This window comes from Oncorhynchus mykiss, chromosome 13, assembly GCF_013265735.2.
Source record: "Oncorhynchus mykiss isolate Arlee chromosome 13, USDA_OmykA_1.1, whole genome shotgun sequence".
NCBI classification, from domain to species: domain Eukaryota; kingdom Metazoa; phylum Chordata; class Actinopteri; order Salmoniformes; family Salmonidae; genus Oncorhynchus; species Oncorhynchus mykiss.
The window spans coordinates 462,501-475,034 of NC_048577.1; the positions used below are offsets into that span (position 1 = coordinate 462,501).

Consider the following 12,534-nt stretch of genomic DNA (forward strand, 5'->3'; position numbering starts at 1 on the left):
TCTGGAGATGAACATTAGATGCTGTCTGATTAGAATATAAACGGGCCTGCTTCTGTTCTGGCGATGAACATTAGGTGCTGTCTGAATAGAATATAAACGGGCCTGCTTCTGTTCTGGAGATGAACATTAGGTGCTGTCTGATTAGAATATAAACGGGCCTGCTTCTGTTCTGGAGATGAACATTAGGTGCTGTCTGAATAGAATATAAACGGGCCTGCTTCTGTTCTGGAGATGAACATTAGGTGCTGTCTGATTAGAATATAAACGGGCCTGCTTCTGTTCTGGAGATGAACATTAGGTGCTGTCTGATTAGAATATAAACGGGCCTGCTTCTGTTCTGGCGATGTCGCCGTAAATGATCGTATTAAACTGGATTGATCTTTGATTGACTGTTATCAACCACTGCTCTCCTTGTTTTTCACCTGGAATGGAAATGTCCGTTACACCAGGACAACCCGAATAGCAAGATAAACCCCCCCCCCCCCCGTCTCCTTCTCAGCAAAGAGACCGCTTACCACATGTTGTGTGTGTTTAACCGCGACACTCCTGTATTTACTCAACAAGGGGTGGCATCATAGAACCGGACTCTGTATGGCGCCTTAAAGAGATATGTGATCATTTAACAAGGAATGTCCACACGCGTTTCAATGTCCAATACCTTTACCATTAAACTACAACATATAGAGGCATCCAAATGGTAAAACGCCGGAGAGCGATATACCCTCTTATACCCCCTTAGTTACGTTATTGCCTACAATGTTAGACATGTAACTATAACGGATTACATTTTAAAAAGTAACCTACACAGGACAGGACAGATAGGACAGACAAGACAGACAAGAAAGACAGACAGACAGCACAGCGAGGGGGGTTTGTTCATTTCCAGCATACTATTCTTGAAGTGTATTAGAGTCCTCTCTCTCTCTCTCTGTGTGTGTGTGTACGTGTTCCCGAAATAGACCAACCGGACAGTGGCACCGTACCCAGCGAGCCACACACCCGCAGTAGGGTTTTCCCCCTCCCCTCCCCCATAAACAAGTAAACAACAACAAACACTCACCTGTAAGTCGGTTCCTTTCCAAGACAGCAGCAACAGCAGCAGGAGACAGCGTGCTAACTTCCCCATGGTTGTAGATCTACACACGGGAATCTCGATCAACGGAAAGAAACGTGTTAAACTGACAAGAGGACAGAGGTCGAATTATCTGTCAACTTTCTCCAGCGATCGTCCATTTTGGTCACACAGCGACAGGGCTTCGTTTGTTGAACATTTTTTTCAACATTTTAAAAACATTTTTTAAGTCTTCTTTTCAGATTGACGTGTTATATTTAACGTGTGTAACAGGTTGTGGATAGAAGTAGATGAGAGATCGGAAGACCATCACAACAGTACCGACTAACGACGAGCCCCCACCATTACGGTTTCCGTGTTGGAACGGATCCTGTGACGTCAGTTAGAGAGGGTGTCCTTGGTTCTCGTCGGTAGACGGTCAGGACCTACGGAATGGTAAAAAAAAACGGCTCAAAATAGTTAAATAACAGAGAAGATAGTGTTTTTGTGTATGTGGCGGTTTTTCCTCACCAACATACCCATCATAAAGTATATAACTCAGCCTAAACGGCGCAATTCGACCTGCTGTCAAATCATGAGGGGCTTGGCCCCGCCCTCTTGTTTGATTGACGGCCGTTCCGTCCAATGGTAAAAGGAGAGTTGGACTGTAACGGGGGGGGCGGGGTTTAGAATGAGCTCGACGCCACATTAGAACACGTGGAAACGGCAATGTGGCTCGCGGCTTTGTGATCACTGCAACACGCGGCTTGTTCAGGTGAAAGAGAATAGAGATGGTGGCAGAACAGAGAAGAGACAACTATGCCTTTATTAAGCTCTTTCTCTCTCTCTCTCTTCCTCTCTCTCTCTCTTCCTCTCTCTCTCTTCCTCTCTCTCTCTTCCTCTCTCTCTCTTCCTCTCTTTCTCTCTCTCTCTGTCTCTTCCTCTCTCTCTCTCTCTCTCTCTCTTCCTCTCTCTCTCTCTTCCTCTCTCTCTCTCTTCCTCTCTCTCTCTTCCTCTCTCTCTCTCTTCCTCTCTCTCTCTTCCTCTCTCTCTGTCTCTTCCTCTCTCTCTCTCTTCCTCTCTCTCTCTCTTCCTCTCTCTCTCTCTTCCTCTCTCTCTCTTCCTCTCTCTCTCTCTCTGAGCCTGTGTCGCTCTGTTTCTTCTTCTTGTAATTTTCCCTGACTTTTCTCAGTTTATAGTGCAAGGGGTACTAAAGTGAACATTATTATGGATTTTAAAAAAACATTTCAAAATGAATCCCACCAGCACTACATATACTATAATACCCACGTCCACAGTCTCCATAGACAAACATTGGCAGTAGAATGGCCCATACTGAGGAGCTCAGTGACTTTCATAGGATGCCACCTTTCCAACAAGTCAGTTCGTCAAATTTCTGCCCTGCTAGAGCTGCCCCCCCTGGTCAACTGTAAGTGCTGTTATTGTGAAGTGGAAACGTCTAGGAGCAACAACGGTTCAGTAGCGAAGTGGTAGGCCACACATGGTCACAGAACAACCAAGTGCTGAAGCGTTAAAATCGTCTGTCCTCGGTTGCAACACTCACTGCCAAGTTCCAAACTTCCTTTGGAAGCAACATCGGCACAATAACTGTTTGTCGGAAGCTTCATGATATGGGTTTCCATGGCCGAGCAGCCGCACACAAGCCTAGGATCACCAGGCCAACCGTCGGCTGGAGTGGTGTGAAGGTCGCCGCCATTGGAGTCTGGAGCAGTGGAAACGCGTTCTCTGGAGTGATGAATCACGCTTCACCATCTGGAAGTCTGACAGACGAAACTTGGTTTGGGGGATGCCAGGATAATCCTACCTGCCCCAATGCATTGTGCCAACTGTAAAGTTTGGTGGAGGAGGAATAATGGTCTGGGACTGTTTTTCATGGTTCGTGCCCCTTAGTTACAGTGAAGGGACATCTTAACGCTACAGCATACCTTCTAGATGATTCTGAGCTTCCAACATCGTGGGAGCCCTTTCCTGTTTCAGCATGACAACGCCCCCGATGCACAAAACGAGGTCCATACAGAAATGGTTTGTCGAGATCGGTGTGAAAGAACTTGACTGGCCTGCACAGAGCCCTGACCTCAACCACATCGAACACCTTTGGGATGAATTGGAACGCCGACTGCGAGCCAGGCCTAATCGCCCAACATCATCATCATCAACAACTGCTCTTGTGGCTGAATCTCTGATGTTCCAACATCCAAATCAAATGTATTTGTCACCTGCGCCTAAGACCTTACAGTGAAATGCTTCCTTACAAGCCCTTAACCAACAATCCGTTTCAATAAATAGAGTTAAGAAAAGATTTACTAAATAAAGTAAAGGGAAAAATAAAATGAAACACAATAAAATAGCAATAACGAGGCTATATACAGGGTATTACGGTACAGAGTCAATGTGGAGGCTATATACAGGGTATTACGGTACAGAGTCAATGTGGAGGCTATATACAGGGTATTACGGTACAGAGTCCGTGTGGAGGCTATATACAGGGTATTACGGTACAGAGTCAATGTGGAGACTATATACAGGGTATTACGGTACAGAGCCAATGTGGAGGTTATATACAGGGTATTACGGTACAGAGTCAATGTGGAGGTTATATACAGGGTATTACGGTACAGAGTCAATGTGGAGGTTATATACAGGGTATTACGGTACAGAGTCAATGTGGAGGCTATATACAGGGTATTACGGTACAGAGTCAATGTGGAGGCTATATACAGGGTATTACGGTACAGAGTCAATGTGGAGGCTATATACAGGGTATTACGGTACAGAGTCAATGTGGAGACTATATACAGGGTATTACGGTACAGAGTCAATGTGGAGGCTATATACAGGGTATTACGGTACAGAGTCAATGTGGAGGCTATATACAGGGTATTACGGTACAGAGCCAATGTGGAGACTATATACAGGGTATTACGGTACAGAGCCAATGTGGAGGCTATATACAGGGTATTACAGTACAGAGTCAATGTGGAGGCTATATACAGGGTATTACAGTACAGAGTCCGTGTGGAGGCTATATACAGGGTATTACGGTACAGAGTCAATGTGGAGGCTATATACAGGGTATTACAGTACAGAGTCCGTGTGGAGGCTATATACAGGGTATTACGGTACAGAGTCAATGTGGAGGCTATATACAGGGTATTACAGTACAGAGTCCGTGTGGAGGCTATATACAGGGTATTACGGTACAGAGTCAATGTGGAGGCTATATACAGGGTATTACGGTACAGAGTCAATGTGGAGACTATATACACGATATTACGGTACAGAGCCAATGTGGAGGTTATATACAGGGTATTACGGTACAGAGTCAATGTGGAGGTTATATACAGGGTATTACGGTACAGAGTCAATGTGGAGGTTATATACAGGGTATTACGGTACAGAGTCAATGTGGAGGCTATATACAGGGTATTACGGTACAGAGTCAATGTGGAGGCTATATACAGGGTATTACGGTACAGAGTCAATGTGGAGGCTATATACAGGGTATTACGGTACAGAGTCAATGTGGAGACTATATACAGGGTATTACGGTACAGAGTCAATGTGGAGGCTATATACAGGGTATTACGGTACAGAGTCAATGTGGAGGCTATATACAGGGTATTACGGTACAGAGCCAATGTGGAGACTATATACAGGGTATTACGGTACAGAGCCAATGTGGAGGCTATATACAGGGTATTACAGTACAGAGTCAATGTGGAGGCTATATACAGGGTATTACGGTACAGAGTCAATGTGGAGGCTAAATACAGGGGGTACTGGTACAGAGTCAATGTGGAGGCTATATACAGGGTATTACGGTACAGAGTCAATGTGGAGGCTATATACAGGGTATTACAGTACAGAGTCCGTGTGGAGGCTATATACAGGGTATTACGGTACAGAGTCAATGTGGAGGCTATATACAGGGTATTACAGTACAGAGTCCGTGTGGAGGCTATATACAGGGTATTACGGTACAGAGTCAATGTGGAGGCTATATACAGGGTATTACAGTACAGAGTCCGTGTGGAGGCTATATACAGGGTATTACGGTACAGAGTCAATGTGGAGGCTATATACAGGGTATTACAGTACAGAGTCAATGTGGAGGCTATATACAGGGTATTACGGTACAGAGTCAATGTGGAGGCTATATACAGGGTATTACGGTACAGAGTCCGTGTGGAGGCTATATACAGGGTATTACAGTACAGAGTCAATGTGGAGGCTAAATACAGGGTATTACGGTACAGAGTCAATGTGGAGGCTATATACAGGGTATTACGGTACAGAGTCCGTGTGGAGGCTATATACAGGGTATTACAGTACAAAGTCAATGTGGAGGCTATATACAGGGTATTACGGTACAGAGCCAATGTGGAGGCTATATACAGGGTATTACGGTACAGAGCCAATGTGGAGGCTATATACAGGGTATTACGGTACAGAGCCAATGCGGAGGCTATATACAGGGTATTACGGTACAGAGTCAATGTGGAGGCGAAATACAGGGGGTACCGGTACAGAGTCAATGTGAAGGCTATATACAGGGGGTGCCGGTACAGAGTCAATGTGGAGGCTATATACAGGGGGGTACCGGTACAGAGTCAATGTGCGGGGGCACCGGTTAGTTGAGGTGAAATGTGCATGTAGGTAGAGTTATTAAAGTGACTATGCATAGATGATAACAACAGAGAGTAGCAGTGGTGTGGAGAGGGGGGGGGGCAATGCAAATAGTCTGGGTAGCCATTTGACTAGATGTTCAGGAGTCTTATGGCTTTGGGGGTAGAAGCTGTCTAGGCCTGTTGGACCTAGACTTGGCGCTCCGGTATCGCTTGCCGTGCGGTAGCACAGAGAAGAGTCTATGACTAGGGTGGCTGGAGTCTTTGACAATTTTTAGTGCCTTCCTCTGACACAACCAGGTATAGAGGTCCTGGATGGCAGGAAGCTTGGCCCCAGTGAGGTACTGGGCCGTACGTACCACCCTCTATAGGGCCTTCCTCTGACACCTCCTGGTATAGAGGTCCTGGATGGCAAGAAGCTTGGCCCCAGTGAGGTACTGGGCCGTACGTACCACCCTCTATAGGGCCTTCCTCTGACACCGCCTGGTATAGAGGTCCTGGATGGCAGGAAGCTTGGCCCCAGTGATGTACTAGGCCTTCCTCTGACACCGCCTGGTATAGAGGTCCTGGATGGCAGGAAGCTTGGTCCCAGTGATGTACTGGTTCTTCCTCTGACACCGCCTGGTATAGAGGTCCTGGATGGCAGGAAGCTTGGCCCCAGTGATGTACTGGGCCGTTCTACAACATGGAATTGTTTTAAGAAGGTAATACTTTCTTAAAACAATTCCATTGATAATTTGATTTAGAATTTTACGACCCTTTTAAGTATTAAATAAATATAGAGAAAAAAAAACAGTTGATGAAAAATACTATTTGGCCTTACTAGTTAACCCATTAGCCCATAGAAACACATTGAATAACAGATTCAATACATGGAACAACAGACAGTCCCCTCCCCCCAAAAAAATATATAAAGGAAGTTTGTGCTGAAGTGTCTGTCCTATATCTGAGAGATATCGGAAAGATCCGGAAACATTTATTTATTTATTTATTTTACATGCATTTCACTCCTTATGTTTTGGCACGGAACAGTCGCTATATACAGTATACAGTTCTTCCATACGTTTCCAACTGGTTTCCCGGGGGAACTTCAGGAAAGTCTTGTGAGGCCTGTGGGAATCCTACAGCAAAACAACCGACATGTACGTGTTTGTGAGAGTCTTAGTGTGGGTAGGCCAAACCGTTCAGACTCTACAGACATGTAGGTGTTTGTGAGAGTCTTAGTGTGGGTAGGCCAAACTGTTCAGACTCTGCAGACAAAAGTCAGCCGATTGGCTGTACCAACAAGTCCCAAGACGCTTGTGGAGGTCTCAGAGCAAAACGGAGGGTCTCATCTTTCCATTGAGGGGTCATAGTAGTTTGTAGACCAAACCATTCAGTCTTTCCATAGAGGGGTCATAGTAGTTTGTAGACCAAACCGTTCAGTCTTTCCATAGAGGGGTCATAGTAGTTTGTAGACCAAACCGTTCAGTCTTTCCATAGAGGGGTCATAGTAGTTTGTAGGCCAAACCGTTCAGTCTTTCCATAGAGGGGTCATAGTAGTTTGTAGAGCCAAACCGTTCAGTCTTTCCATAGAGGGGTCATAGTAGTTTGTAGACCAAACCGTTCAGTCTTTCCATAGAGGGGTCCTAGTAGTTTGTAGACCAAACCGTTCAGTCTTTCCATAGAGGGGTCATAGTAGTTTGTAGGCCAAACCGTTCAGTCTTTCCATAGAGGGGTCATAGTAGTTTGTAGACCAAACCATTCAGTCTTTCCATAGAGGGGTCATAGTAGTTTGTAGACCATACCGTTCAGTCTTTCCATAGAGGGGTCATAGTAGTTTGTAGACCAAACCGTTCAGTCTTTCCATAGAGGGGTCATAGTAGTTTGTAGAGCCAAACCGTTCAGTCTTTCCATAGAGGGGTCATAGTAGTTTGTAGACCAAACCGTTCAGTCTTTCCATAGAGGGGTCATAGTAGTTTGTAGACCAAACCGTTCAGTCTTTCCATAGAGGGGTCATAGTAGTTTGTAGACCAAACCGTTCAGTCTTTCCATAGAGGGGTCATAGTAGTTTGTAGACCAAACCGTTCAGTCTTTCCATAGAGGGGTCCTAGTAGTTTGTAGACCAAACCATTCAGTCTCGTCTTTCCATAGAGGGGTCATAGTAGTTTGTAGACCAAACCGTTCAGTCTTTCCATAGAGGGGTCATAGTAGTTTGTAGACCAAACCGTTCAGTCTTTCCATAGAGGGGTCATAGTAGTTTGTAGACCAAACCGTTCAGTCTTTCCATAGAGGGGTCATAGTAGTTTGTAGACCAAACCGTTCAGTCTCGTCTTTCCATAGAGGGGTTATAGTAGTTTGTAGACCATACCGTTCAGTCTTTCCATAGAGGGGTCATAGTAGTTTGTAGACCAAACCGTTCAGTCTTTCCATAGAGGGGTCATAGTAGTTTGTAGACCAAACCGTTCAGTCTTTCCATAGAGGGGTCATAGTAGTTTGTAGACCAAACCGTTCAGTCTTTCCATAGAGGGGTCATAGTAGTTTGTAGACCAAACCGTTCAGTCTTTCCATAGAGGGGTCATAGTAGTTTGTAGACCAAACCGTTCAGTCTTTCCATAGAGGGGTCATAGTAGTTTGTAGACCAAACCGTTCAGTCTTTCCATAGAGGGGTCATAGTAGTTTGTAGACCAAACCGTTCAGTCTTTCCATAGAGGGGTCATAGTAGTTTGTAGAGCCAAACCGTTCAGTCTTTCCATAGAGGGGTCATAGTAGTTTGTAGACCAAACCGTTCAGTCTCGTCTTTCCATAGAGGGATCATAGTAGTTTGTAGACCAAACCGTTCAGTCTTTCCATAGAGGGGTCATAGTAGTTTGTAGACCAAACCGTTCAGTCTTTCCATAGAGGGGTCATAGTAGTTTGTAGACCAAACCATTCAGTCTTTCCATAGAGGGGTCATAGTAGTTTGTAGACCAAACCGTTCAGTCTTTCCATAGAGGGGTCATAGTAGTTTGTAGACCAAACCGTTCAGTCTCGTCTTTCCATAGAGGGGTCATAGTAGTTTGTAGAGCCAAACCGTTCAGTCTTTCCATAGAGGGGTCATAGTAGTTTGTAGACCAAACCGTTCAGTCTTTCCATAGAGGGGTCATAGTAGTTTGTAGACCATACCGTTCAGTCTCGTCTTTCCATAGAGGGGTCATAGTAGTATGTAGACCAAACCGTTCAGTCTTTCCATAGAGGGGTCATAGTAGTTTGTAGACCATACCGTTCAGTCTTTCCATAGAGGGGTCATAGTAGTTTGTAGACCATACCGTTCAGTCTCGTCTTTCCATAGAGGGGTCATAGTAGTATGTAGACCAAACCGTTCAGTCTTTCCATAGAGGGGTCATAGTAGTTTGTAGGCCAAACCGTTCAGTCTTTCCATAGAGGGGTCATAGTAGTTTGTAGACCAAACCGTTCAGTCTTTCCATAGAGGGGTCATAGTAGTTTGTAGACCATACCGTTCAGTCTTTCCATAGAGGGGTCATAGTAGTTTGTAGACCAAACCGTTCAGTCTTTCCATAGAGGGGTCATAGTAGTTTGTAGACCAAACCGTTCAGTCTCGTCTTTCCATAGAGGGGTCATAGTAGTTTGTAGACCAAACCGTTCAGTCTTTCCATAGAGGGGTCATAGTAGTATGTAGACCAAACCGTTCAGTCTTTCCATAGAGGGGTCATAGTAGTTTGTAGACCAAACCGTTCAGTCTTTCCATAGAGGGGTCATAGTAGTATGTAGACCAAACCGTTCAGTCTTTCCATAGAGGGGTCATAGTAGTTTGTAGACCAAACCGTTCAGTCTTTCCATAGAGGGGTCATAGTAGTTTGTAGACCAAACCGTTCAGTCTTTCCATAGAGGGGTCATAGTAGTTTGTAGGCCAAACCGTTCAGTCTTTCCATAGAGGGGTCATAGTAGTTTGTAGACCAAACCGTTCAGTCTTTCCATAGAGGGGTCATAGTAGTTTGTAGACCAAACCGTTCAGTCTTTCCATAGAGGGGTCATAGTAGTTTGTAGACCATACCGTTCAGTCTTTCCATAGAGGGGTCCTAGTAGTTTGTAGACCAAACCATTCAGTCTTTCCATAGAGGGGTCATAGTAGTTTGTAGACCAAACCGTTCAGTCTCGTCTTTCCATAGAGGGGTCATAGTAGTTTGTAGACCAAACCATTCAGTCTTTCCATAGAGGGGTCATAGTAGTTTGTAGACCAAACCGTTCAGTCTTTCCATAGAGGGGTCATAGTAGTTTGTAGACCATACTGTTCAGTCTCGTCTTTCCATAGAGGGATCATAGTAGTTTGTAGACCAAACCGTTCAGTCTTTCCATAGAGGGGTCATAGTAGTTTGTAGACCAAACCGTTCAGTCTTTCCATAGAGGGGTCATAGTAGTTTGTAGACCATACCGTTCAGTCTTTCCATAGAGGGGTCATAGTAGTTTGTAGACCAAACCGTTCAGTCTTTCCATAGAGGGGTCATAGTAGTTTGTAGACCAAACCATTCAGTCTTTCCATAGAGGGGTCATAGTAGTTTGTAGACCAAACCATTCAGTCTTTCCATAGAGGGGTCATAGTAGTTTGTAGATCCAAACCGTTCAGTCTCGTCTTTCCATAGAGGGGTCATAGTAGTTTGTAGACCAAACCATTCAGTCTTTCCATAGAGGGGTCCTAGTAGTTTGTAGACCAAACCATTCAGTCTTTCCATAGAGGGGTCATAGTAGTTTGTAGACCAAACCGTTCAGTCTCGTCTTTCCATAGAGGGGTCATAGTAGTTTGTAGACCAAACCATTCAGTCTTTCCATAGAGGGGTCATAGTAGTTTGTAGACCAAACCGTTCAGTCTTTCCATAGAGGGGTCATAGTAGTTTGTAGACCATACCGTTCAGTCTTTCCATAGAGGGGTCCTAGTAGTTTGTAGACCAAACCGTTCAGTCTTTCCATAGAGGGGTCATAGTAGTTTGTAGACCAAACCATTCAGTCTTTCCATAGAGGGGTCATAGTAGTTTGTAGACCATACCGTTCAGTCTTTCCATAGAGGGGTCCTAGTAGTTTGTAGACCAAACCATTCAGTCTTTCCATAGAGGGGTCATAGTAGTTTGTAGACCAAACCGTTCAGTCTCGTCTTTCCATAGAGGGGTCATAGTAGTTTGTAGACCAAACCATTCAGTCTTTCCATAGAGGGGTCATAGTAGTTTGTAGACCAAACCATTCAGTCTTTCCATAGAGGGGTCATAGTAGTTTGTAGACCAAACCGTTCAGTCTTTCCATAGAGGGATGTATGTATGTATATATAGTATGTATACGTATGTATAGTATGTATATGTATATATAGTATGTATATGTATATATAGCATGTATATGTATATATAGTATGTATACGTATGTATAGTATGTATATGTATATATAGTATGTATATGTATATATAGCATGTATATGTATATATAGTATGTATATGTATGTATAATATGTATATGTATATATAGTATGTATATATAGTATGTGTATGTATATATAGTATGTATATGTATATATAGTATGTATAAATAGTATGTATATGTATATATGGTATGAATCTACAGTATGTATATGTATATATAGTATGTATATGTATCTATAGTATGTATATGTATATATAGTATGTATATGTATATATAGTATGTCTATATAGTATGTATATGTATATATAGTATGTATATGTATATATAGTATGTCTATATAGTATGTATATGTATATATAGTATGTATATGTATATATAGTATGTATATGTATGTATAGTATGTAGTTGGCATTTAGCCCAGATAGGTTCCCAGGTTCCCAATCTCCCAACATTATAACTAGCTACCAAAGATGCCATTTCAGGCTATCAAGATAGAGTAGCTAGCTTGTCTAACTATCTTAGCTATCAAGATAGAGTAGCTTGTCTAACTATCTTAGCTATCAAGATAGAGTAGTTAGCTTGTCTAACTATTTTAGCTATCAAGATAGAATAGCTTGTCTAACAATCTTAGCTATCAATATAGAGTAGCTAGCTTGTCTAACTATCTTAGCTATCAAGATAGAGTAGTTAGCTTGTCTAACTATCTGACATGTCTGCTGGTAAGGCTGGTAGACTTGGGAAAAGCAAACAATAACTAAACGTACTGAATAAGACTCACACATTTCACTCTTTTACCCAGATTTTAGCAGAGATGCCGAGAAGCATATTTATTTTCTATAACAGAAAGAACCACCAGTCAGGAGGATACAGACAGATCAAGAGGTATGCTTAGATATGCAGAAAAATTAACATGTTTTTTTACATAGAATTAAGCATAATGATTATGGTTTTATATATATTTATATAATATTATTATGATTACCCTCTCTCTCCCTCTCAATCTGTCTACTTCTCTCCTTCCCTCTCTCTCTCTCTGTCTATTTCTCTCCTCTCTTACCCGCCCTCTCTCTCCCTCCCTCCCTCCCTCCCTCTTTTGACCCTCACAATACACCCAACACAGTTGACTCATTCTCAAACACATGAGCTTTTTTATACTTGTTACAATACTCAATTGAATAAAATAAAAATGATTACCCTCAGGTATTACGGTGTGATTTGTATAAAACAAATACAGATTCAACTAAAATATAAGAGAACTACATATTTATCAACAATATGAAATTTGGAACACTGTACATGTTTAGGAATATGTAGAACTGACTCAACGTTCCGTCAGCTGGTTCAATGTTCCGTCAGCTGGTTCAATGTTCCGTTAGCTGGTTCAATGTTCCGTTAGCTGGTTCAATGTTCCGTTAGCTGGTTCAATGTTCCGTTAGCTGGTTCAATGTTCCGTTA

General features: G+C 43.1%; 1 protein-coding gene across 4 annotated transcripts in view; it reads right to left on the bottom strand.

Annotated features, from left to right (window-relative positions):
- LOC110513953 (serine/threonine-protein kinase/endoribonuclease IRE1) overlaps positions 1-1,714 on the bottom strand; it is a 60,615-nt gene extending 58,901 nt beyond the window's left edge. For 2 of the 4 annotated variants that reach the window (XM_036939806.1, XM_036939804.1), the window contains exon 1: positions 1,061-1,663. In XM_036939806.1, coding sequence (XP_036795701.1) covers positions 1,061-1,126 — 66 coding nt within the window. In that variant the 5' untranslated portion in view covers positions 1,127-1,663. Of the gene's footprint in view, positions 1-1,060 lie in introns of all 4 variants that reach the window. The other 2 variants (XM_036939805.1, XM_036939807.1) reach the window with 2 other exon arrangements.
- Positions 1,715-12,534: the final 10,820 nt, after the last annotated feature.